This window comes from Ciconia boyciana, chromosome 17 (genome assembly GCF_034638445.1).
Source record: "Ciconia boyciana chromosome 17, ASM3463844v1, whole genome shotgun sequence".
NCBI classification, from domain to species: domain Eukaryota; kingdom Metazoa; phylum Chordata; class Aves; order Ciconiiformes; family Ciconiidae; genus Ciconia; species Ciconia boyciana.
Genome location: NC_132950.1, coordinates 6399799 through 6427693, shown reverse-complemented (window position 1 = coordinate 6427693; position 27895 = coordinate 6399799). Strand labels below are relative to the sequence as shown.

At 39.8% G+C, this 27895-nt stretch overlaps 1 protein-coding gene across 4 annotated transcripts; it reads right to left on the bottom strand.

Annotated features, from left to right (window-relative positions):
• Positions 1 to 1215: 1215 nt before the first annotated feature.
• On the bottom strand, positions 1216 to 27200 carry RABGEF1 (RAB guanine nucleotide exchange factor 1). 4 transcript variants are annotated; one of them, XM_072881883.1, is made up of 10 exons: positions 27087 to 27200; positions 16381 to 16566; positions 13821 to 13987; positions 12662 to 12781; positions 9401 to 9570; positions 7723 to 7804; positions 6766 to 6898; positions 6274 to 6365; positions 5649 to 5905; positions 1216 to 4605 (listed from the first exon to the last, which is right to left on the bottom strand). In XM_072881883.1, exons 2-10 carry the CDS (start codon positions 16557 to 16559, stop codon positions 4207 to 4209), a joined length of 1599 nt encoding a protein of 532 aa, XP_072737984.1. In that variant the 5' UTR covers positions 16560 to 16566; positions 27087 to 27200; the 3' UTR covers positions 1216 to 4206. The 4 variants fall into 4 exon arrangements, with proteins under 4 accessions (XP_072737984.1, XP_072737985.1, XP_072737986.1 ...); XM_072881884.1 differs by having other exon boundaries at positions 9401 to 9567; XM_072881885.1 differs by lacking the exon at positions 12662 to 12781.
• Between the last annotated feature and the right edge of the window lie 695 nt (positions 27201 to 27895).

Sequence of the window (27895 nt, the reverse complement as noted above, 5' to 3'; positions counted from 1 at the left end):
GCCGCGCTCGCCGCCGCACCGGGACCGGGCTCGTAGGCGGCAGCTCAGGGGCTGCGAAGCGCTCACGGCTCATCTCGTACCGCCGCCCCGCCTGTCCCCCGTTGCCTTCTCGGGCCGGAGCGCGGGTTGTGCAGCCCGGCGGAGCCCCATAACGGAAAGCCCTGCTTGCGTCAAAGGTGTTGCCCACCAGCCCCTCTTCCCTCCGCCGCCTTTACCGCTAAAAACTATCCACACCACCACAGAAGCGTTCAGGATTAAATCCTTAAAGCAGAGGGTTTACCAAACCAGAAGAATAACGTTTTATTTATAAAGTTCCCAAGAGGAGACAGTAAGGTCTTGCCTCCGGGAGGTGTAACACGCTGGAGGGAAGCCAGCAAAGCGCCATGGCGATGGCGGAGGGATGGGCGAAGGGGACAGAGCCCGGCTCTTCTCTGTGCCATCCAGCGAAGGGACACAAGGCAAGGGGCCACGATCCAGCGGAAGGTACCAGTGCTCCCAGCCCTCTGGCAGTGCCGAGCTGTTGTGGCCAGTTACTCCATCGTAATCCTGCTGCTGTTCAGAGCAAGGACAGCTGCAACAGCCTGCAGTGTTACAGCCAGGGTCTAACCTATCCCCCGCTCCAGCAGCAGCAGTCTGACAAGCTGGAAGGAAAGCATGCGGAAGTATTTGCTATGGGAAGGTAAAACTACAGTATTTTCCTGAAGATGAGAAAGGTCAGAAATCACCCTGCCTCCACAGATGTCCAAGGACAGTATGGAATTACTCGCATTAGTTAATGACTGACTCCCTTCTTGACCGTGGCTTTTGGAAAGCAGGAGGGAGTAGTGCCAATGCACGCTTGGCAAGCCTCTCAGACAGTTAAAAAACCCCCAAATGCTATACACTAGTTCTGTGCACGTCTCTGACAAAAGGATGATGGCTGTAGGTAAAGCAAAAGGACACCTCATCTCCTACTGGATACCTAGATGAAGTGTCAAAACCATTTTGTCCTGTGTTGCAGTCACTATAGTGTACGAGCCTCCAAGGTCCAGCTCTTTATCAGGTGGAACACTGCTTCCTCTCCCCTCAACCATTTTAACCCTTTTTTCCAAATTGCTGTTAAATAGCACTAGCTCTATATATCAGCATCTATCTGTGCCTCCCTACCTTAACATGAGATACCCTGCCACAAGAAAATATACACCAAAGAATTTGTAAGCATTGATGACAACTGGGTAGAAGAATCGATTTAATTTCATCAGTTACGTGAAACCAAAGATGTTGTACAGTTTAATTAACCAGTACTTCCTATAAAATAGGTTCTTTACTACAGCAAAATGAATAGGTAGTTCACATGCAAAGAAGTAGTTTACAACTTAACTTCTGATTCCTAGTAATGAGCTCACAGTCCTCATTTTGAGGAATACGGAACTAGTAGCGGGCTCTTGGAAAAAAAACCAAATAATTTCTGCTGCTGTGACTGTCACCAAAGCAGCCTGTATTCCAATTCACTTTAAGACAGTATTTCAGTTAAACTCTCTGGTTCACAAGCAACTTGTTCACAGACACTATTTCACCACTTTTTGCATCACTGGGGGCCCCCACTATATCTTACCCCAAACTTGCCTGCGGGACGAGGGCATCTCTACACTGCAGTGATGCCCAGCACCTAAAGCCTGGAGCAAGTACCAAGCCGATCTGGTACTACTTACTAGAGGGTTCATCAGCTCATGCTGAGCCCAGGACTGACGCAGCATCTTCCCAGCTCAGCGAGCAGCACCTGGCAGCGCCCTGTGCACGGTGGCTTGCCCAGTCTGAATTTTTAAACACTGGGAAGACACGCTGCAGTTATTACTATGGCAACAGAACTACCTTACTTTTAAGCAAGACAAAACTATTTACCTGTTTTACCTACAGACAGGTCATTTGCCTTCTGAAATATTGACGAGGTCTTATAGCAGTCCAGTTACTCAAACACCGGAATGCAAGTTCCGGTGAGAGCTGCTCCCAGAGTTGTTACCACTTGGGCTATGCTACGGCTAGGAGCAAACCACTCCCGCTTGCTAACTTTCAGATGGGGTACGGAAACCCATCTTACCTGCCTTTGGGGGGAGCCTGAGGATTTGTTGGCTGCAAACACTCCCACTTTAGTGGCTTGATAACAAGATGGCATATGAATAAGAGATACTTTAGTTACAAATGCACCAGCAAGTCGTTCTTAAGTACTTAATCACTACAATGATCTTTCTGCAAAGAAAAAGACATTGTTACCTAGACTTGCACTTCAATGGCTAAGAATTCTGTCTCCCAAAACACAGAGAATGCAGAAGCAGTCACAATTATATTAATATTAATCATTAACAGCATAACAAAACCCAGTGACAAGATCTTTAGGAACTCATTAACAAGGGCATAATGTACACACTTTTATTTAAACATGGCAATTTACACAATAGCTAAAAGTTTGCTTTTTTTTTTTCTTTTTTAACCACTACCTCAGGAAAACCTGTGTACCTGGATATCAGAATTAGCACCTAGTGTTTATAAAGAAAATAAAGACTTTGCAGTACTATCATCTGCAAGCACTGGTCAGATCCTAAGCCATTTAGGCGCAGTGACACATGGATACATTAAATAATCTAATTTCTTGTGATCATCCAATTAGCTCATTGCTTCACCTCAGCAGTGGAGTTTTGGGGAGGTGGTTCTCTCTGAAACACTAGGAATGCATAGGTCATAGGCTAAATACATTTGACAAAAAGGGACAAATCACAGTTGTGGTCTGAAATTATTGCAGTGCAAATTTAAAACAGCAGTGTTTTTAAAGCAGTGGAACATAATAAAGAGGTAGGTACTTTCCTCCTTGATGGTAAGAATTTAACATTGCTTAAGAGTAGTTCAAGCTAAGTAGCTTCATGTTAGATATCTCAGGTACACAAACAAGTCATGGCAGACTGGATTAACTGGAAGATATTTAAAATGATATATAAAATGTTTCACTGGCATAAAAAAGTTATATTGCAAGAGGTTACTTTTTGTGGAATGAGCTATTACTCTTAACTTGAAATACATCAATTAAACTTTTAGTGACATAAAGCCATATTTACCTTGATGTTCAATATTTTAGCAAGGTAACTCTCTTTGCTAAAGGGGGTCACTAAAGATCAGAAGACTGATGTTTCCTGAAAATAAAGTGCACTTTTCCACTCAGAGCAACAGCTCATGCTTCTTCTAAAAAACAGCCTCTAATTATATGAACTTATTTATCTACCGGGATTGTCAAAAAAAGCAATAAAGACCCAAACCACTGATGGAAATTACTAGGCAATGCCAGAAAAGAAAGCCACTTTTGGTGCAACTCTTGCCGTCCCCTTTTTGTTCCACATTATGGAATTTTTAATAAAAATATTGCCTTCCTTTCTGAAGCTTGGCTCAGCATTCTCTTCAAAAGTAGTAATACCAGCACTTATGTGCACCACTGAAGGCTATCAGGTGTACTGACAAAGCAGAGAGAATGTTTACATGGAGAAATGTCAGACTTTAAATAGCACTTTTTTTTTTTTTTTTTTTTTTTTTTTACAGAGCAGATTGAGATGAGTGTCAAGTTTTCAAATCATTACAACAATATCTTTTCTGACTGTAATTCATCTGTTATACCATCTAGCTTACGGAAACATTAACAGTGTACTTGCCTTTATACTGCAACGTGATTTAACTGAAAGGTGCTAAAATGAACACTTTTATATCATTTTCACGCATACACAAGATGTCATGCACAGTTGAGACATTAGCTTTTAAATCTATTTACAATTTTACATATTTTACAATATATTTCATCTTTACAGCTACAGAATAAATTCAGACTAACATTGGTACCTTTCGAGTTTCTGCTGGAACTTGAATTCTTTAAGTTAAACTAATTATTAAAAACAAGTAAGTGCATGCCTAGAAGGAAGCTTTCAGGAAAGATGTCAATGGACTAGTGTTGCTTAAAAATTACACCAGTTTGTGTAGAAAATTTAAATTCAGTTCAAAAATCCACAAAAGCCTAATAGAAATCTACTTGACTAAAATAAATACAATTCATTACACTTAACAAAAAAATGTACCTTTAAAAATGTACTGATTTGAGCTCATCTGATTTTTAGCCTTAAATTTACTTCCCTTCCCAAGTAGCAGATAGTACTAGGTGAGGATAATGATGCTTTTCAAAGTTAACACTGATAATTATCCTGCATAAACCTGAGGCTGCAGTGGTGGGGGCAGCTTGTCATTCTCCACATTTTCAGAGTCAATAGCTGCTAAGGCTTGATTTTTTGGTTTTATTTCTAATGGATATTTCTCAACAATATCTTGGACTTCCTTTGTAATTCCATCAGTCCAATCTATTAGGTCTTTCTCAAGCTTCTTGGCTTCATTGACAATTCTTTCCTGTCTCTCATTCAACTGAGATAGGAGGTCTAAGTTTTTATACATTTGCTTAACACCCAGGCACACATCAGGTGAAAAACTGTCAGATTCTTGCTTCTTTGGGGATGTCTGACCAGTCATAAAACGATCAAAATCTTCTTGGCTTAGATTTAAAGACTGAGCATCCAGTTTTTCAATGAAGGCCACAGCACAGCACTACAAACAAAACAGAGAGTAAGCATCATTGCAAGCTACAGATTGGAACTTGTGTTCCACTTTTTTATCCTGCTGTTAGACCAGTAACTGATTACTTTATTTAATGCCTCAACAGGTTGCTCCTAAAGAGCTTTTCCAGAAGCTAACTACATCAGACAGTTCACATGCCTCTCTCCCCTCCCCAGAGTTTGAAGAAGTTGAAAACTCAGAGAACGATACAGGAAGACACCATTTCAGCTGAACGGTACTGACTCACTGGATAACGTCCGTTACAAACCTCAGGGTCACTGCATTTTGGAGGTGAGAGACAGAACAAGAGAGAAAGAACAAGACATGACAACTAGACAAAAGCACTGTATTAATATTTAATAATCTGATCAGCAGAGATCTGCTATGCTCTCTATTCATTTCCTGAAGGAAGGAATGTCAAATGCCCATCTTACTTTGTGGATGCTCTCCTCCTACTGAAAGGAATTTTTAACATTCCAAGTATTTAATTCAACTACATATGTTCCCTCGAGAATTGCTTTACAATGAAATGCAGAGAAGCCAAGTTCATAATCATAATTTCTTCTAATATAAACAAGCACATGAATAAATGCCTCCTGCAGAAGCTTTAAAAAACCTGTTTACCTCCGCACATTAATGGCCTAGTTCTGCAGTCCCTTCAAGAGAGAAACTCATGGTTTAAATGGGGAACTTCGCATCCGTAACATCTGCACAGTCCAAACTCAGGATTTTAGGAATAGAAAGTACTTATCTCTTCACAGAATAAAAATATACCCAAGTCTTAGCATCAGACTGTTCAAATAAAGGGTTTAATATTATAAAGAAAGCAAAGCACTGACTGGTTTGGAAAGTAGAGAAGAAAGATAGAGGAGATAAAAAGACCTTGTTGTACTCTAAGTAACCTCAACCACTATTTGAAGAGTAGTTTTAATTTTCCTTCTATGTCATGCTGTGTTTGCCCTTGCTGGAAATTCCTACATGCAAATAAAAGACAATCTTGTTGTATAAAACATCAACACTATTCCTGCACTTACCAGATTGGTAAAATAGTAGCCATCTTCTCCTGTCATTAGCCTGCTTGGATTACAGAAGCGTGTTATATACTGGATGTTAGACTGCAGGCGGGGTGGGTTTCCCTTCAAAACAATGTATATAAGTGTTGGAAGAAAGTCATCAGCTGAAGCTGGTTCATTTTTTGTTATTTTAATAGCATTAAATATATGCTTGCTGCACTTGGTGATGCATGCTAATTTATCACGAGGGACACGCTTTGAATCCATTTCGATAATATCTGTAAGATTGAAAAGTTCTCAAATCATTAAAACCATAGTAATCAGATACCTGAATGAGTAGGACACTTACTAGACAATACTAAAATTGCATCATTTTTATCTGTGGTGCTTGATGTTCCATAAAATTATCTGTTTATTCAACCTTCTCTTGGTTCAGTCCAAGTATTTCAAATAGATCAGGTAAGCCTAAATGCTTCTGTGATGGAAAAATTATTCCTGCTTCACAAACGATATACTAGTCCAACACCACAAAGACTACTGCAAATCTAAAAGCCTGGACCCCCTTCTGATGACAGCAGAAAATAATCTCTATGAACAAGATATCTAAAATTTAAAGCTGTAAATGTAAACTTCATCATTCACAAACCTGTAATTGCTTTTACAACCATATCGGAGACTTCTGGAATTTCTTCATTGACAGGAACACACAGCATTTGTGGAGTTACCCAGTGCAAAGCTCTACAACAAGAAAAAACATTAAACCGTTCTGTGCCAGTAACATTCAGGTGTTTGAAACCAGCCACTTCTTGAATTCAGTGCACAAGGAGTGCTTTGTGTAAATGAGGCACTAGTCCAGTTACAAGCTAGTTTATTCCACTGAAGTAATTTATTTCCAGAAAACATGTTCTCTTTTTTTGCTATAATTTAACAAAAGCACACCAATTAGTTTTCCTAGCGTAGTAGCTTTCATTATTCATTCTATTAATTCCTTCTGTTTCTTAAATAAAGTGTTTTTAACTCTTTCTGGTTAAAAAGCTTGCCATTTTTGTATGCACAGCAAAAGATTTTTAACGTGCTTGATTCAGAGCTCATTCACAGGACTGTGGATTACTCAACTATTTTTCTTTCAAACACTTACCTAATTCTCTTTTGGACAGCAAGATCTTTCTTCTCATCATCAGTTGTTTCAGGGCAAAACACATATTTATACTGTCGAGTCATAATGTATTTTTCAATCTGATCCATTGCTTTCTCAACTTTTTCAGGGGGCACTGAAAGGTACAAATCCGACCCCAATACAGTAAATAAAGTATTCTGTGGCTGTTTTGAAGATTTAATACAGTTGGGTCTTAATACCACCAAATCAGGACTACTGACTTGAGCCAACCTGAGTTAACAAAGAATGGATATACTTGGAGTATTTTCACTTTCTACAGCAGAAGTAAAAATATAATGGTGAGAACAGGATAGTGACATGCCAAAGTAAGTACACGCATAGGTTCACAATGAAGCACATTCATTTAGCACATTCAACACACAAATTAGATTCAGCTGCTTGTAGCTTACAAGAATATTTCTCAAAAACACAGCCTTTGAGAATAAATCCAGTGAGGTCTTCCAAGTCCTCTGTTCCTGTTTATGTCTAAAAAAAATCCCTGGGTATGTTTAAGCTGTGCCACTTACATACCAGGCACATAAAAGCAGTCTGCAACAGCAACGCTCCCCTCTCACTGGCTTCTTGTGCATTACAGTGTAATGTAAGGCTCACAGCCTGTTAATTGGGTTGAGACTCCACATCTAACCTTAGTTTTAAACAAATAGTATTGAATTTAAAACAAGAAATGAAAACAACTGAACCACATTTAATTGAGAGTTTAAGAAAAAACTGTAAAAACAAATAATTTAGGCTACAAAACTTTATAGAACTGGTGCTGCTGGGAATAGTTCTAATTATGGTACTAGAACTTGTTAACAGCATTTCCGAAAGCCAGTTAGGAATGCTTTGTTTTCACTTGAAAATGCAAGAGGCTTTATCCTCAAATCATTACTCTTTCAGCAGTAAGATATGAGGAAGAGAGGAAGAAGAACATGATACCTTTCCAACGTGTCTGTAATTTCTCTGCTACATTTTGATAGAAGTCCTGGGCACATTCAGATTGCTCCTCAATACTTAAGTCCTGTAACAGAAAAATTATTAAGTGTGCATGTGTGGAAGAGATGGCAGCGATGACTCTGATGTTCTGTTTTTGTTTAAGAAAAGCGTCCAGCTGCGGTAACAGTCTGAGAATGCAAATACATCGTCAGAGGTGTTTATGTTGGCTAAATTATATTCAAAAATATGAGAAACCAAGACATACTGGCTCTTTAACATGTGAAAAAACTTACATTTATTTGCTGAACAGATGTGTATTAGCAATGGAATTGGACAGGTGCAATGCCATTTTCCCAACACGTCCCTGAGTAATGGTGACAAAATAATGTAGACTACTAAGCAGAATGCTTGCTCCCACCAATTTTGTGTCTATAACTTTTTAAAGAAAGATATACAGTATACCAAAAAACCAAGAACATACATCATATATTTGAAAGAATATCTATACAGTAAACATTTCTAATGATAAAGTTACTGTGAAATATATTCACAATGTTATTTGTGAAACAACATTGTCTTTTGAGCATTAACTAACTGAGCTCCTGAAGAACATAATGGAGGTCTGAAGGGTTAAAATTAACTTTACCTATCACGTCGCTTTTCACCATTAAATGGCAGCATAAAACCATACATTAAAAAAAAAAAAATGGCAAGAGAACTTAGTTTCTGAATTCTCTAAGGCCAAAAACTAGACAGTTACCCTGAACACAAAGTCTCGGCTCTGATGGCAGTGCTGCATTTTAGGCCTGGTTTATGTGTAGTAGCAAATTGTACATTTTGAGAAAGACTTCTTTTTGACTAGCACAAACTGTCAAGGAACCAGGAAATGAGAGTACCTTCAATGTTTATAACCAATAATAACAATACACTATTTTCATAGACTCTATGCTCAGAATGAATTCGTTCTAAAAGAAAAAAAAATTTCAAGATGTTTTCAAAGTGGAGGGCATGTAAGATTGCACAAAAACTCCCTTTAATTTCCAGTCCAATTTGAGGATATAATTTGAGTAACTACATACTAAATAGGAAAGGTTGGCACAAAAAAAAAAAAAAGTGTGCTGAATACTGACTCATTTCAACCATAGGTGGCACTACAGACATATTAATATTTCAAGAACATTAAATTTTTTATATGGAGGATGAAGATGTAACCCTTATTCCATATTAAAAAAAAAAAAAAAAGCACAGTCAAGTTCCCCTTCCCCAAAGAAAAGGAGACATGTGGTTTGATACTCTATTATCTTTATAACTTTTTAGACTTACGATATCTAAAAACTCCTTATGTAATGTATTATAATTTCCACAAGTCATATTTATCTAGAAAATTGTTTGTTCAACAGACATTTTATCTTTCAGAACTAATTTATTCAGTATGCAAAGGAAAGTTCTCTCAAGACACCTGAGATACTGGGGTTTGACGGTTTCTTTGGTCATATACCATACCAAAAAGGAAGGCATTCAGAATTTAAGACTGCCACTAGATCTTAATTCAACTAAGCATATCAGCTGAAGACTCCCATATACAATATATAAAAAACAAACTGCTGGAAGAAAAGCAGCATTTTCTCCATCTCTCCCTAATTTCCTCATTTTATTTACGTAAAAGGCATGCAAAACTTACCCTTTTATGATTCATTGTGTCCAAAAATAGTTTACATTGCTTATAGATATCTTGTCCAGGTTTATGATATGTCTTGAGAAATTCTATGAATTCCTTGGATACTCGATCTGTCTCGATGCTGGCCTGCCTGTTTATAGAAGGACTGGGAGCCTTGGCTTCTTGGATCTCTGCTGGGAAAATTTGGGCACATAAGATTAGCTTTTTTACACTGATGGATGAATTCAGGAAGCGTTTAACATGTATTAAAATTTCAGGGTTTTTTTTTTTTTTTCAACTGTGCAGATGAATAAGCATTTATTTCTCAAGCTTTACCAGTGAAATGCTGGATATTATTAAACAGAACTCTAGGAAACTTGAGTATTCCACTGAAATGAAACGTTGATAGCCACATACCCATTTACACTAATGGCCTTTTTATATGAGCAACTTACTGTAACATGGGTTTGTTTTCCCGTTTCTTACATTTTCATTCCCAGGCAAGATATCTCCGTATAAGGTCAAGGCTTCCAGATGGAATTCTGCAGCAGTTTAAGATAATGAAGCAGTCCCTTTTCCATTCTCCTTCACCTTTACATTCCTGCTCCTTTGCTTGCACCAACACAAGTATTCATTCAACTGGCTCATGAACTAGCTCAGGGAGTAGTAGTTCGGGGCAGTCCTAGTCAGAAATCAGTGTTTCTAATGGGGTTATTTTTCAGCTTGATCAGCTCCCCAAGCTGGCTTCCTACCAGGTCACAGGAGCAGCAGCAGCACAAGACAAGGAATGGGACCATGAGATTGGTGCAAATGCAGAAGCCCTTCTGTGGCTAGGCAGCAGATGCCACAGAATCACACCTGCAGTGTAAATGAGAACTTGGCCATTTGTGTTTCAGCAAGAGCAGAAGCACCGCATCTGTTCAAGGAAGAATTTGCTTGGCATTCAAGAAGGAGGTACGAACACAGACTGCAAACAGCACTGGATGCAAGTTTATACAGCTGCAACCACAGGGTTTTTCCACACAAACACATTGGATTTTCCAAGGTTATACGTTGCAAGTTAATTGTACTGATCCGATACCTTCACTACCCAAGTTTAGTTCACCCACCTTTCAACTTGCCAGCCAACACTGTTCAAAATGAAGGATTGAACAGAGATGTTGTAAATGAACATGATGAAAAGCAAGCAGCAAAGAGACAGAAAACATGAAAATATTCATGATCAACATGACACAAACATATCTTTCAATCTGAAAATACTAACATGCACAACAAAAATCCTTGTTTCAATAAGCATACATGCAGAACTCCAAAATAAAAGGAAATAAATGGGATTAGTATATTTAAATTGGTATGTTTCATTTGAACTTGAGGTAGCTTATCGGGATTTTTTTTGTTTGTTGTTATTTGCTTTTAAAGAGATTCAGCACCATAGTAAATTCAAAGCTGTATGATCCAGTGACCAAGAAACACTTGATCATTTGACCAAAGCACAAGACTCATTAGGACCTCTACACTTTAGCATAACCTTCTCTGGATAATTTGGTCAGGTACCATTAGAACATTTATGGTACTTAAGTTATAAGAATGGAAAAGGTTTTACAAATACTTATATTTCAACTGTAGCAATCAAGATAGAAAGTGCAAATCAATCTCCTCTCTGGTTACACAAGAACATTTTTTCCAGAGGGGATTTCCTCCAACCTTCTTTATACCTAAGATTCAAAGTAGAATGCCTGTACAGTATTCAAGCTGCATGGCAACCATTACTATATGTTTATCTACATTTGTCACATTTAATATTTCATGACCAGTAAGAAGAGAGCATAGTTTTGAAATAATAAACAAAGAAAGCGGGTACACTTTTGAAAGGGTAGAATTATAAGATTTTTTTTGTCCAAAATTAATTACTGACTTCATTTCAAAGAACAGCTGAAGATTTATTTACTTAATTCAACATTGAGTTCACTGTATTATAAAAATAATGAACCTCATTCCGCTACTTGACCTTAAGGAATATGAATATGATTTTTTTCCGTCACAAATGTAACAGATTAATTTTTAGTTACTAGAGAGATGTAGTCAACTGAGGCAGATTACTGTTAATGTAGGCATTAAAAAAAATTGAATGTTAGAATGAACTGTCTTTTTAATGAGTCACACCAAGAACTACATGTAGTCACTCAGAAATGCTGCAACTTCATTAATCTCTGCGTTGCAATCCTGATTTAAGGAAAATTAATCTGTACAATATGCGCTGATTACTAAGGACTGCAGGAACAAATGTAATTTCAGCAACAAAATATTTTCAGCTTTGTCATGTACTCTAAAAGAATTAAGTCTAACTAAAAAGAAGTTGATTACAGAAAAGAAATTCCATCTGAACAAGTTAAAGAGAACCTAGTAGAGGAGATATGCCAAAATGAAAAGAAAGAGTATGGGAAGAGTTAAGAAAGGATCACCTTTACAAAGAATAAACACTATTAATATTAAAATCTTTCCCAAGGCATTCTACAAAAATGCTAGTTGTCACAGCAGAACATTAGCACTCCAGTGATTCACTATGGTTGTGCCATGGTCATGGATCCGAGTCCAAGTAAAGAATATTTTTAAAAGTGTTGTCATTAGCTCTACTACACACACACGTTCATCTTCTTCATATAATTTGCAAAATAAAGAATGGTACATCTTCAGATTTCTTTAGTCAGCAGAACACATCAGAATTGCATACAAATAACATAGGACAAGATCCTAAAGCTGTTTGTATCAAGGGTTTTGGCATCCTTTTTGTTTAAATGAAACCAGTATGTCTTCTCTTGATTTTAAATTGTCTTCTTGATTAATATAAGAAACATCTGGAGATGTTTTGAGAATGCACAAGTTCTTCAAGTGTGAACTATTAAATTGAAGTAGTTTCAACTTATAATCAGATTTATAATGCCAACCTGGAATTATTTTTTGATAAAAATATGAAGCAGCACAAGATCTAGCTACTTCTTACAAAATTCTTATTTTTTTGAAACTGCGTAATCCTTCAGATGTCACACTAAGGTAGAGCTCAAAGAAGCTTCAGCTTTATTCCTATACTCTCCCTACCAAAAAGTAACGAATTAGTTTAGAGAGTTGAGTTCACCTCAAGGTGCTAGACCTGCTTTTTTGGTCATCTTCATATTCAACAGCACAACTTAGAACTGGCACAACCCTAGTTTGCATTTTGCAAAGCCCAACTAAGAAGTAAGCTTACTAAAATCAAGCAGACAGCTTGCTCAAGCTGTACTGCATTACCTTCAGTAGGGGAAGCCAGTTCCCAGGAGGGAGTAAAAATCTCCTTCAAATCCCTGAGAATGTTATCAGCATTTCGCTCCCTCCCAAGCTGTCCTTGCTTAACGATTTTCTCTTGAGCCACTGAAATAAATGCAAAAGCAAGCAAGACACTAAGAGCGGGAGCATGTCAGGAGAGATGGTAAGGGGAATAAAAAAAGAAAATATGGGAAGTGAGAAGAACGAACATAAAAAAAGTTTTTAATACATAGCTGAATGCCTCATTTAGCCAGCTGCTGCCCATGCACCAAGACAAATTCTAAGATGAAATACAGACACATTTAGAATTTCTTATTAAGGAAATGCATCGTCTATAAGGCTAAGATACATTAATGTTGCTCTTCTGGAATGCCTCCTCCACGGTCTACTATTTTCTGGGTTTTGCCCATGTAAGCTATTGCTATGCAAAGACATCAGTGCCATTAATCATTCTTACTTACAACACATGCTGTAGGATAAACATTCAGCCAGCCACAAACTTGATATTCACAACCCATATACACATAAACACTACAAGTTTCCTTTCACATTTATTTTCATTTAAAGGCACCCTGCTTACACATTCCATTTTTTTCTGTTAAAGCTGTTGAAGCAAGCCATTATGGCAGCATCATCTGATATTTTATATCAGCATTTCTATCACACTTAGACATATCAGTTTGTTTGAGGTGACTGACAGCCAGTACCTTTTCTCCTGCTTTCTTCAGGAAGAGTTCCCCTTCAAGTCCTAAACCACAGTATCACACTATGGTTGACTCATGAATCTAGCAAGAACGTGCGTCACACGAACAAGATACTTCCTCTCAGCAGTGCGGTGGTAGACCACCACCAGGAGTATGTTTATACTACACTTTAGTGGAAGAACTCCAGTATAGTTAACACAAACACAGCCACAGATTTAGAAGTGCACTGCTCTATTTAAAAGATTGTTTGGCATCACTCAAAAGCTCACATTTTTCTCTGTTTTCAGTAAGACTTCACATGTCGCTCTCCAGAAGCATCATTATTCCAACTTTTTAAAGTCAAGTCACAGAGCATTACTCTGCCTTTTAGTACATCTATCAAAAATACTTTTTAACTTAACATGTTGTACAGAACCATTAAAAGCAAAGGAGAAAGTTACCCTTCTTAGCTCCTGTTCTGGAAGAAGCAGTGAAGAACTTCTTCACAGTAGTGACCTTCCGTGTTTTCTCATTGGTTTTCTTTTCTTCAAATTTTGAAAAGGTCAGTGACTGTGCCCCTTGGGTACTCTGACTACTGGCATACGCTTCTTCCTCCTCACGCTGAAGCCTGGAATTAGAAAAATGTAGGTCTAATTTAAGTGCTTAAAACCAGCACAAATAAGCTAATTTCCTGTGCAATAAATTAATACTAATTTGACATGCTAATTCTCCTCTATACCCTTCTTCATTTCTTGCTTCCTACCACATCTCCCTTCACTACATTAAGTCCACTCTTTCCACGTTGTAATGGTGAAAGTGAGGGAAAGCTTAGGATGGCCAGGGAGGATTAAATAGTAAGGTCAAAAGGGAGGAGACTGAAGTATAAACATGGTCACCTTTCCCTCATGTCACAGCCCTGAATTCTACAAAGGTAGAGGTGAGGGGAAAGACTGCAGGAGCGCTTCCGATAATCGATTCGGCCACCTTCCTCCCTGCATCCTGTTCCGAGTTTCACCACCTGTTACCACAGGCAATCCCTTACCATCTTACTGAAGATAAAAACCATAGCTTGCAGCTGAGCAAGTGAAATACCCTGTCACAATCTCAGAAATATTCTGGGTGACATTATTGTTGTCATAATTTGTTTTCAAAGTCTTGGTAATACACATGCTTGATTGAATGAGGGCAAATCACTTCACTGCAACATTGATGGGTGCTTTGCAGAGACCAAGCCCATCTTTTAATCTACAGGTACAAAGTAGGGGAGGGCAAACATACTCATCTTTCAATGGCTACTTTTCTTCCTGTGCAGGAGGATTAAAATAGGTTAAATTATATTGCCCTTCAAGATACTAAAAGGTTGAGCAATTTTCTTTAAAAATCCGTCCAGCTCAGGATGGACCATAAATGGTCTTGCATTTGTAACCCCTTGCAGCAGGAATTGTGTCTTATCTGTGCTGACAAGCCTGTCTGTTCACTCCAGCAAACAATCACAGCTCATCTCTTCCTTTAGCATCTCCCTACTGAACAGTTACTTATTAAAGAATTCCTTAAATGCCCTGTTTTATTGTACATAGATGTTATAAGGCTGACAGCATATCTGCTCGAGTAATACTAAAGTCCTTATTAACTGTTTAAGCCAAATTTATGGCAGAGGAAAAAATGACATGTCCTCTGTACTGTACTCAACAGCTTACCTGGCACCTTCTGATTAGGCTAGAAAAGGTTTCAAGCACTTCTTTCTACATGTCTTTGCAGTTAATCTGTTCCAGTGCCAGACAGTAAAGAGAACTTTAAAAACAAACAAACTACTTCAAGGACTAAGGTAAGAGGGTCTAAGGTAGTTCAATACCAGAAAACATGGGGCTTCCAAAACATAATGGTGAGTTTGGACCCAGCTCAAGTTCGGAGAGCTTCCACAGATGTCACCTTCTTCAGGCAGGCTGATGTGAGCACTGCACTTAATGCCTTCCTGCCCCTCCCTTTTTTTTTTCTTCTCCCCCCGCCCCCCATGACCTTCGTTAACGTACCACTAGGTAAACTCAAGTTCACCGACGGGTTCCAGACTCGAGTGCAGACATGTGTCTCAGTCATTTGCACTTTTTCCTAGAGTTCTGGTATACACCATTAATACATTAAGGTAAGCGTATGTAGAAAATCTGTGTCAATATGAACAAACATCTTGGCCAGTTCAAGTCAACTGCCAATCAACTCTTAATACACAGCTAGATGCTCCTCCAACTCAAGAATTCACATAACCCTGAAACAGTTAATTCTGAGCGGATGTCATGTAACTCACACCTGGAAGTGACACAAAGGACAGCTGTAGTACAACAGAGGATGCTTTGCAGTTTCTCAGGCAGTAGATAACACTTTTGCTTTCTACCCAAATCCAACAAAAAGCAGTTGTAGCTGCTCTTATTTTCTCACTCAAGTGTAGATTTCCTCCAATCTCCATTTTCAGGGTCAAGCATTTATCACACTAGGAAGACTAGACTGTTTCGCAGAAAATACGTGCTTGGAAAAATTAGCTGAATTATTAAAGCTAAAGCTTTGATGCTTTTGGGCTTAACGCTGCAGTTCAAAAGAATGACTACAGAGCCAATTTTTTTAATCAGTAGCTGAAATGTAAAACCATTGTGCGGGCTATATTCAAGACAATAACTGTGGTCTCCAGAGGCAGAGGTGTTTTAATCAAAATTGTCACTTTCACCCTTCCAACTGCTAGTTAGAATTACAGATTTCAGTATGCAAATTAGGTCAAAGTATTTGTTGAGAGGTTGGGGGGGTGTTTACATTTGTTACTTCACAGACTTTCTTTTGAAACCTCTTAAATTAGAATGTCATAAATATTCATCTTTGCATCAAAAGGAAGATTTTAATTCCTGCTGGAAAGGTCAAATTTGAAAACTTATGATGCAACTAAGCCAGAGCAAACAGGACTAGAAAATAGGAGACAGGAACAGTATTTAGTGAAGTCACCGTACTGTAAAAGATGAAGGAGTAAAGAGGGCTCTTTACCGCTCTGCCAGCTCCCAATCCTCTTGAATCTGTTTCTGCCTGGCCCTATGGTATTCCTCTCTCCAGCACTTGGAGCAAAATCCCTGCCAAGCAGGATTGCCATAGTAACCACATCCCTTCTTGCACAGTAGCTCTGACTGATCAACGTGAATTCCTCTGCGTTCAGATTTCAGGTTCATTTTCTTCCTGTTTAAAGACAAAAGGGTTAAAGACAGAAACATAACAACAGCCTGCTAGAAATAATTTCTTTTGAAGGCTTGTCTTTTACAAAGCAAGTCACCTGTTTTAATTATTGAATAGTTCCATAGCAACAAAATAAAGTCCACAGAAGGAAGGGCACAGTTATATAACCATACAGCCCCGAAAGCCAACTGCAGCATTAGCATGTTTGCATAGCTTTGACCTGCAAACAGTACTAGACAGCTGGCCTAGAAAGCAGGCCAGCAGTACCAGTCATACAGCTATGTACACACGTGGAAAAAGGCACAAGTCTCTGATCTCACCAGCACGTTGTTCTAACGGTCACAGAGCCACAAAGCAACCGAGGAAAAAAGAAATACAGAAAGTTCCAGTCACTGCCAAAGAAGCAAAGTGAGTAAGAGACAAAATGTCAATAGGTTTGTATTCAGGCTGACACCATCTCTGCGAAGAATCACACTAGTGAGACTTCAGATAATGTATCTTTGGCCTCAAAGAATATGTCTTCACAGCACAGTGTAGTATCACAGCTAACTCAGCAGGGTATGTTAACATGGATGAGGTGCACCTCCATTTCCTTCAGCACTCAAGTTACTTCAGAGTTAAGCTGGGCATCTGTATAAAGCACAGCTCTACAGAATTTATATATAGTGACTGCAACAACAAGATTTATTTTCATGCCTACGCTACCACTGTGCAGAGCCTGTATTCCAACAATCCAGCCCTCCCCTTTCTTTTTTTGCTTGACAGAAACCATCCCACATGCCAGCTTGCTCCCAAGGGCATTGCAACTACTTCATTCTAATTCTAAATGCTGGATTAATTTTAGGAGAAAAGCAGCACAGGATCACTAGCAGCACTAGCAAGTTTAAGGTCTGCATATTAAAACACTGACGTATGGATTGCAATATTGACATACATAGACACTAGAAATATCACAGCATGGCACTGGAAAGCAGCTCTTCGTCACCAAATCCAGCCCCTTTTTCTTCCAGCGATCCTCAGCAGAGAGTGCTTTGCATAAGCTGAGCAACCACCTTAGCAATTTGGTTTCTTGCTCTCACATTCGTAACCAAAGGTGCCCCTAGGACTTACTTCCTCTAACAGGAAAACCAGAAGAATTTTAAACCAACACTGCCCCGAAGTTTGAAGACCCTGCCCTCCCCTCCAGCACATTACTTAAGATCAAGGAAAACAGAACACACATTGAGATGCAATGTATGGAAAGCAAGATGAAAAGCTATTTTCTTCAATTAAAGAATGTCAGTAACTGTCAGAATAATCTTGTTTTTCCCCCGAGATTCATAATGACCCCTAAGTTCATACGTTTGAGGAATCTGGATCTCTGGTTGTTCATGTTTCTGCCCAGCAAAGGTTACTCACCCCTGGAAGCTCTTGCACTCAACAGTCTCAGAAAGAACCCCAAACTCTTCTCTGGGTCATCCAGCAAAACAGGTGTGATATGCACAACTGTCATTACCAAAGATAGTTTTCTACTATAGGAAGTAACAGCTATTTTGTTCCAAGCTGAATTATATAAGTTCAACCACTTTAAAAGACTGATAATGCTTAACATTTCCCATTAATTTAAACAAGTTATTTTAAGTAAAGTAATGGGAAACACATATGATTTTCTCTGAGGGGGGAACAAATTAAATATTCCATCTTATCTATGTAAATATTAAGGCTCCTTCCACTAACATATTTTCTATCTTTGAAAGAAGTAATGAGTTTCTAAAAATAATCTAAAAACAGTTTCATTGTAGAGACCTGTATATTAAGGGAATCAGTTTCTTAGTGGTGCAATTTATAAAGATGCGTTTTCTCATTTATATAGATGGAGAGCAGCTGAATACTCTTTTCTTTCCCACAGAAATGTTTGACAGCTAAACAGACATTAATACACTTCTGCAAAGCAAAATGAAAAAAACAACTAGATTTTAAATATTTGAGAGCACTTTACTTCATTCCCATATGGACAAATTAACCGGGGAAAATAAGTACACTGCCTTCATAAAAATCTTTTGGTTTCTGTACTATCTTCATTTTCTGATTCCTCAAGTAAGGTCTTTATGTTGACTATAATGGTACACGGATCTGCTGACTGACAATCTATCTAGCAGACCAGAAATTAAACATCAAATGTTTGTCAACTGCACAGCCTGGGATGGAAATTGCATGTTGGCGGTATTTGGAAACACAGCCCATTCCCAGAGCATCACACATGCCCTTTATCACCAATTCTGAGAAGAATGGGGAAGCAAAAGCTTGAAACTCTTCAGTTGCTCCTGATCCCATTTACAGACCACTTCCTAAAAACAGAAGCTGCAGCAGCATTTGATTAGAGACTTCTATTGCAGGTGCCTGTACTAGAAAAAAAACCACCATGCATAAAATTTTCAATATTGCCATTAATGGTAAAGCTGATCAGTCTGAATGTTTTCATTGTAAACTACAGGGAGCTATGAAGACACAACAGATAAAAACATTTTCATAACACAAACTTCAGAGAAATTTTACACCGATTGCTATCACCCAGGGAAATAGCATCCCTGATCCTATCACCCACTACAACGGAGTAAGTTACAACAGTTTTGCAATTGCAGTCTGTAGGCCAATTTCATGAATTCAGGTGTCTTTGTTCTTATGCACTGTGCTTCGGACACTCAGATTTTTTGAAAACTAAAGGAGTAGAATGAAATACATGACCTTGCTTCTATCCCACATCAACATCTTACTTTCTGAAAGCTTAACAGCATACTCGGTTTCTATGCCAATTGTGCACTTTCACTCTATACAGACACACAAAAGTTAGCTTACTGTATCCACAGAGCTTTAACCACATCCTAGTGCCACAATTACCTTTGGCATCCTGCTAGCGCTTCGTGTACTTTAGACTAAAAATAAGGTTCTGTTTAGTGTCAAAGTTCAGCAGCTTTCCCTGGAGTAAGCAAAGAAGGTTTCTTAGTAATAAGATTCATTTTTTGGGGTTTTTTTCATTCTTTCAGGAGAGGTTTGTAAACAGCTGCAAAGCCAAGCCACTAGAAAGTAAGCTGTTCTGTTTCCTTCCCTTCAAGTATTTTTGATTGCAGTTACATCAGTTTCAGATCCAGGGACAAAAGAGGTCACCCTGAATCAATATGAAGAAATCACATGCTGCACTTAAAGCAGACGCTTTCCTTTAAAGTTTCCTTTAAAGACATATGGCCATTACAAAAAAAGTTTCACAGCCAGTTTTTGCAGGTCAACATTTACATTTTAATGAATGGAACGACTCAAATTTTAATAAACTGAATATGAAAAATCCATCTCAAGTCAACTTTCTGCAACTAAATCACTGTGTACTTTATGACCTTTCATTCCTCAAAACCTTTTGTTACAACTTTTCAGTGTCTGAAATGCCTTTTTTTCCCATCCGTTCTTTCTTCCCTTCTCTCCCTCCCCCTCCAGCCAAAGGTATATCATTCTTTATTCAAGGATCAACTACTCAATGTATTTGCATAGTCACACCTCTCATTTTGCATGGTCAGACCTATTATTTTCATTCCTGCCCTGAATGCATGACCTGTTCAAAGCTCACTTCTGAGTAACAATCCAAAAGAAAGACCAAATTTCTTGTTTTTCTGGAGTCGGAGAAGTAGGCAACTCTGAACAGCTTCCATACTGCCTGACCACTGAGAAAACAATAGTAACGAAGGTAACAAACTTCCACATTAAAAAAAAAAACAAACCACCATCTAATCAAGAAGGACAACAAAATACCAGAAGATCATAAATAAAATTAACTAGTACAATTTGAAGAGGTGCACTGCACCAAACATCCTTTTTATATCTCCTGTATCCCAATTAAAACACTTCTCAACAACTCCAAGAAGCACCACATCTCTCTCCCAGGAGCAAATGCCTGTAATTTAAAGTATACTCATACATCGCTTTGCTCAATAAGTGCTTCAAATAGTTCTGCTGTGAACATTGTCAGAGAAAGCAGAAATGACACTTTCTTACTCAGTTGCTCACAAATACCATGATATAGAATCTTATTTTAAAGCATTTCTGTACCAGTAGTAGACCTCAAAGGTTAATACCTATGTTAATTAGTATCACCCCTTTGAAAAGTTTAGAAAAATAACAGGCTCTTAGACTTAGTTATTAATTTATAAAATCCCTTTCCCCTCGTTACTTATTTGCAAGTAAAAGCTTCTTCCCTCCTCTGAAATGGAAAAATCGAAAACACCCAGCCCCTTTCTATGATCATGATCTTTAGACTCCACCTAACACACTGTGTGTGTGGGTCCTAGAGGATCACTCCTAACAGGTGTTGTTACATCATGGCTGCAAAAGTGGATTTATTCTGGACAATTACAACATGGAAAGCTGCCCCATTGCTAGCAATCAGCATATTCGTACCACAGCTAACAGAGGACTAGACTGTAGGGACACCAAAGAGCTCCTTGTCTTACTGCCACATTCATTCCCGGGCCAGTACCCACCCGGCCTGACAGCATACTAACTCCGAGCTACAGCATCATACTAACTCCGAGCTACAGCATCAGCTGCCCGTGGCTACATCTTTCCATGCTGTTCTAGATGTCGAGCTTTATTTTTCCAAACTGCAGTGATATCAAGAGCAGATGAATACTTGGGCACCGTCAGTAGATGAGGCATACGATACATGTTACATTAGATATATTTGAAGGGTTGCACATCAAAGGTGTGTAATGACAGATCAGATCTCCTCCTGCAGCTTTGTCATAAGCATCTTAGAATATGTAGTTTTGTTACGATGTCTAGCATGTGAAAAAAAACCAAAAAACTGTGGTTTAGTTCAAAATTAGCTTTTTACTTGCTTTAATGTAATTCATTCTGAAGCTCTTGAATACATCTTCCTATCAACACATTTTTCTTGTTGTACCGAGACTCATTTAAAATTCTTCTTTTTATTCAGTAGTATTTTAAGCACCCGTTTACATAGAGCAAATACTTTTAAAAAAGAAGTACAATACCAGCTCTTGTTTCTTGTCCCTTGCTCACACCCCTAGATTTTTCCTGTCAAGTTTGTCATCCAAGAAGAATATCTAATAAACGATGGCTCTTACTTCAGAACATGGAAATTCACATAATTTTTTTAGGAAGGATAAACCAGCTGTCTGCCCAACAGTTCCTCTGTGACTCTGTCAAAGCTGCAACTGAAAACGTATGTGCAAACAGTACAGGGTTTCGGTTACCACAGTCATGGAAGCAGACATCTGAGCCAAAGCCAGAAAAACCAACTTTTCTGCAAAATACTGCTGGCAGCCAGCCACATCACTTTCCCTTAGTCACATACTTCAATCCGTCTTTGAAGATTTACTAAAGAAAACACAGAAAGAGTTAAGACACAGGAAACACGCATTTTGTTGCGAGTATTATCAAAGAAAAAGAACCAAAGCGTTAAGGTCGGCCGGGGGAGGGGTGGAGTCAGAGGAGAGTGGAGGAAAGAGGAAAGGGGTTTTTTTTTTAAGAAACGTTTTCCCTTGACCTGAAGTGCAACAGTATTCATTGAATGCGGGTGCTTAATAAAACCTATATTCTAGTTTTCAAGGATTTTCAGTTTCAGGTCTCAGGAGCCCAAGTTTCTCACGGGAAGCAATAAGGATACATCTAAATCTACAAAGGGATTCCATCAAAGCATTTAGTCTTCAGACACTTGCAGACTGCAATTACAATCTTAATTCCCTACACACCACTGGGAAACAGCTACAGACACCAGAACCCAATCTACAACAGTCATCAAAGCTCAGGCAGCAACACCTTGCTTACATCTCACCTTAGATGCCGACATTCCTGGATGGGTCTAGTCCTGCGTACATCAGGCTGGACATCCAACCTCTGGCATCTTGACTGCTCATATAAAAAGACAGTGAAGTTCACCAACATCAGTGCAGAACTAACCAGATTGCACCGACACAGAATTAGGCAATCAGATACTATTTTACTTCTTTTTTCTCTGATGATCTTCCACTACATTCCCATGGGACTAAAGATAAAACCTTCATAGTCAGTGCTATTTCACAATTAAAACCATGGGATAAGAAGAGAGCTCAAAAGTTTGCCAACACCTGATGATCACACATGATATCTTGATATGCAGGTCAGTTACAGAAAGCACAAAACTAGCTCTAAGTTTCCAAAAGGCACTCTCTTCTCCAATTATAAGTCCATAAATCCTTAGGCCATTTTTGTCAGTACCCCATATCAGGGACTGAAGTAGCAGCAATTATTGTTCCAGGACATTGTACCTTTCGTATCAGACTCAAAGCTCTCAACAAAAGCAAAAGACTACATTCTAATTTCACACAGACCAGATTACAAAATAGCTGGAAAAATTCATAGTAAACTTATTAACACAGGTATAGTAGTCACAGCAAAGAGCAAATGCATTCTTAGCTTTTATGTAATATGAAAAAGGGGCTCCTTTCATCAAAATAGGATCTGTCACTAAGGGCTGATTTAACGCACACATGAAAGAGACTATACTTACGTAACACATTCTTTTCAGCAATAAATTGAAGATAATTTTCATAACACATTAGGGTTTCCAAAGACTGCAGACACAGCTTTGGCTTCAGGAAAAGCACTGTGTGTGAAATAAGGTTTAGAAGTAGTATAGCTTTATCATGAGTTCAGACACCACTGGCTTGTTTTTCCTGTTCCTCTCTGACATGTACCTACGTTACCTCCCAGGGACCGAGCAGGCAAACAGGTACCTTTACTGTCAATGCAGACTGCATCACTGCCACAACGACAAGATATTGACTTTTTCATAAACTATTTATTAGTCCTGGATTGTTTAGGTCACCTTTGATGGAAGAGCTGGTTGAAAAAGCTCACATATCAAAGCTGTGGAGAAAGGGGTCTCATTTAATCAATTTATAGATGCCTTTAGTAAGAGGTACTTGCAAGTCAATTTATAATTATTACAAGCTATGAAAAACAGTTTCTAAATAACTCTGCATCCTAACTCTGGAAATGAAAGCAGTGGCTTTGTAAGACTTTTGTAAACAAGTTTCAATATTGGTACCAAAGTTCATTAAACATATCTAAAAACCAGAAAAGACTTCACAGACTCAAAACAGGCAGACTGACACAAAGGTATGAAACTGCCTTTGATGTCTGGTAAGCCTGTTTTAGCCTTCTACGCTTTTGATCACAAACACAAAAAAACCCTGTCTCCTGACATCCAAATCCCTCCTTCTGCTTTTGGTTTGGGTTTGTTTTGTGGTTTGGTTTTTTTCCTGTCTCATCTCTTTACCTTACTCTACTTCCTGAAACCAAGTCTTCTCAAAAAAAATCTTGGCACAACTCTTAGCAACAGCCTACACCAGTCTTTTCACTGGACTGAAGTGAAAATGATTTGGCTCTTCAAGTTTAAGTCTTCATAGCGCTTAATGAACAATTTGCATTAATTCTTCTCATTAAAAAAATATCAAAGTGCTCCAAAGAGTGCTCACAATGTCTGATGCAGTATCACACACTGAAACTGTCTGGTCATCAATGGCCATCCCCAGGCATGGGATTTTAGAGCAGGAAAAGAAGAAAAACTGGGGAAGTCTCCAAACACACAATTCTTACAGTAATGGTTGCTGGTTTACATTTTACTGGTGCCCAAACAGTACACCATACATCAGATCAAGAGAGCAGCAAGTCCCACTTAAAACTGCATGCAACTTCAGTTACTGAAAATAAATTCACAAGGTAGACTAGAAAGGGAATCAAAACAGAGGGGGTGGAAGGATGGGACTGGGTTAAGGTCTCGAACAACTACAAATTTTGTCAATGGAAAAACATCCTTAAAATAACATGTATTTATTTCAAAGAGCAACCACTGACCCAAATGCCACAGAATTCTTAAGAGCCATGTAAGCGTTGAAACAGTCATGATTCATGTGCAACCCTAAACATTCAGGCATGTAATTAGCAGAAAGGTAATTAAACATGAGTTAATTTCCTCTAAAGGAAAGGGTGGGGCAATATGATCTAAGAGACTCATGAACAGAAAATACAACAGCCATTAGACAACTTCTGAACTAGGAAAGAAACACGGTAGCTATCTTTGCAAAATAGACCATATGAGTCTTCACAGTTTCAATGTGTATCTTTCTTGCAATTAAGACATTTCAGCTACAGCAGTTGTTTCCTAGTATAAACAGTACAGGTCCCTAACTAATGATCCTGAGAAAAGAAACTTGTTAAAACTGTGATGAGAGAGATACAGTCTGATCAGCCACTTGAAAATAACCGCACTGTTTGGTACTGTAATTTGGCAGGGGAAATTGCAGCCACTACTTAAAACCTCTGAAACCTAATGGCCATGCGGCTTCAACACTCCACCCACAGAGCTCACAATTCACTTCAACTTGACGATGCATCTTCCCCCTCCAACGTCAGTACAGACCTTAAGCTACAGTTTTGTTTGTACGCATCAAATTCTTAACTACTGCCTGTAGCAATGACCGCTCAGCTAGGAGTAGCATGTATTCATGAACTAACAGACTATGGCTCACCATCTACATGTGACTCATGGTTGCGCTTTTAAATGAGATCACAAGAAACATCTAAAAACTGCTTTGTACTGCTTGGGACTTCAAATAAGAATATGAAGAGGATTAGCTAAAACTTATAAAATCTCCTCAGAAACAGCAGCAATCGGCTTCTACACGCTCTGTGGTCTTTGCCAACATGTCAACCATGCTCACCTGGATACAGTTTAAAACTAAGTTTGCTATAACCTCAGAGAAAAACCTTAAAACATCTTATGCACTTTGTACCTGACTTGTTACTGACAGCATTTTAATAAAACTTAACAAGCACGATTTTTAGGTCTAGTTTTAGGTCAGGAGTAGTCCATCATCAGGAGAAAAAGAAAAAAAAAGCATAATTGGGGATTATATAGCAAACATCAGGAGGGGAAGGAGGGAGCTGAGAAAGACTGTTCTAGACTGCAAAACAAAATTAAATACCAGAATCATGGACTATCTTCAAGCTTATAATCACAGTTTGTTGTGTAAAGCAATCTTATGAATTGGTATAATTGGCTTTATATTCCTATTCTTCCCTTCTATTCTGTGTTGGTTTTTTGTCAGCAAAGCATTCCATTGAGTTACAATTCTCTTCCTAATCCTCCCCGCTGCAAAACACTTGTGTAACCATGTCCAGAAGGCCAACACATCCAATTCCCAAGTAAAGTACTGTTCCTGGAAAACACTACATCCTTCTACACTGATCAATCATTAGTCTCAAAGGAGTCTTGAGTAACTGGAAAACCAAGAGCTGTTCAGTACACGTCCTGGAGTACTGGCATGAGGAACTGCCAATACAAAGCACCGCTTCGAAAAGTTTCACAACTATGAGACCAAACAAGAAAAGCATCGCAAGACACACCAACAATGGATTTAAATCCCAACCTCCACAATGCCACCTTTTTTCCAAAACTGTGCAGTGCCACTAATTCCCAGCACCGGGCCAGACCAGGGCCCCACTCAGCCCAAAAAAACGGATTTGAATTTTGCCTCTGACAACCCCCTCAGTTCATCCAGCACCCCATCACACAAGCAATAGTGCCCCTGCCACAGACTAAGGCAGCCCAGACCAGCAGAACTTAAGACAGCGTCGAACCACCCCCTCAGAGAATTTGTTACTTGAGGTGTGTCATTCATCTTTCAATATCTCACACCCTCTCTGAAAATACAGGCACTCCCTACTTCAAAGGAACGACCTGAACACTACAAAAGGTGCTCATACAGTGACAAACACCCACAAAAGCATCCAAAGTGCGCTGCTCAACGTCTGAAATATACTCCAGAATTCACTTGGCTTGAGTTTAAAGGACTTTGATCCCCAGTCTTACAGTAAGAAGCCACGCAGCAGTAATACTCACAAGCAAAGAGTCAAAACCCCCTTGATCCACAAGGAACTTAGCAGGGAAACAGGCTGAGGGGCCAGATTTGCAAAGTGATCAGTGACACCTTCACCCTGGTTAACTATTGAAACGTACCCACGGAATTAAAAAATAGTAAAAACATATATTATAAAAACAACTTAGTTTTAGGAACTGCACGTGGAAGAAACTGGTTTACTAAGTTTCCCTGTATCCCGGTGTGTTAAGCCCGATCACAGTCTACCTCCCGGCGCCCGGTGACCCCTTCGCACAGCCGCACCCCTGAGGAGAGGGGCCGGGTATGAAACACCCCCCTCAGCGGGGCCCGCCTGGGCGCGGGTTCAGCCGCCCTATCACCGAGACTATCACCGAGTTACAACGACCGGCGGCGGAGACGGCGGGGGGACGCCGACAGCCACCAAACTGTCACTAACTGTCACCGCGCGGCTGCCAGGGGAGGGGGCTCCCTCGGCGGGAAAGCCCTTCCCGCAGCCGGGCCCAGCGGCACACGCACCGGGCAGCCCCTGAGAGGGGCCCGGGCAGGCCTGCGGCCCCTCAGCGAGAAGCGAAGCGGGTCAGAGCTGCGGCTCACCGGTTGCCCCGGGCGGCGGGAAGGACCCGCCGCTCCGCTCCGCGCTGCTCCGCTCCTCCCGCGGCGACGCTCCCCTCACGGCGGCCCGGCGCTTCCTGCCCTCCGCGGCGGAAAGGCGTGCCGTCACTTCCGGGGCGGGGCCCCTTCCCGGAAGGAAGCGAGGGGCTGGTTTGGCGAGCAGGACCCTCGCCGGGCGGCTCCGGGCTCCTCGGGAGCAGGGGTCCTGCGGGAGGGTGTTCGTGCTAGCCTGCACGGTGGAAGGCTGGGCAGAGCTTGGGACAGAGAACATGGCCGGAGGAAAGGATGGTGGCCGCGAGCTGTACTGGGAGCGGCCGGCGTCAAGAGCTGCCACACGGCTGAACAGGCCGTCGTCAGGCCTGTTTCACACCCTCGGCGTGACATGCAAGCTGGAAATAGGAACAGACCCGAGCTTTCAGGGTATCGCGCTGTCTTTCTCTTCAGATTGTCATTTTCTGCCCCTTCCAGCACGAACAGCAGCATCCCTTCTCTCCCTTCAGACACACTCCCCGCCACCGCTCCCAGCAGCTGGGGTGATTTTACTTCAAACCAGCACCAGCCCAGAGCCCTCTGGAGCATGGGTTCATGTGACTGCAGCAGAAAGAGAAATAGCTACTGCTATTTAAAACTGACTCCTTTTTCCCTTCTCATTAACACAGTGCTGTCGTGGTGGTTGTGGTATCTCCCCGCCCCAGCTCAGCTCCGAGCTCCAGGGATCGCTTTAGCAAGACAACGGGACAGCAAAGAAAATGTTATTTGAGTTACTTCAGAAACAAGGGGGAATACTTCTG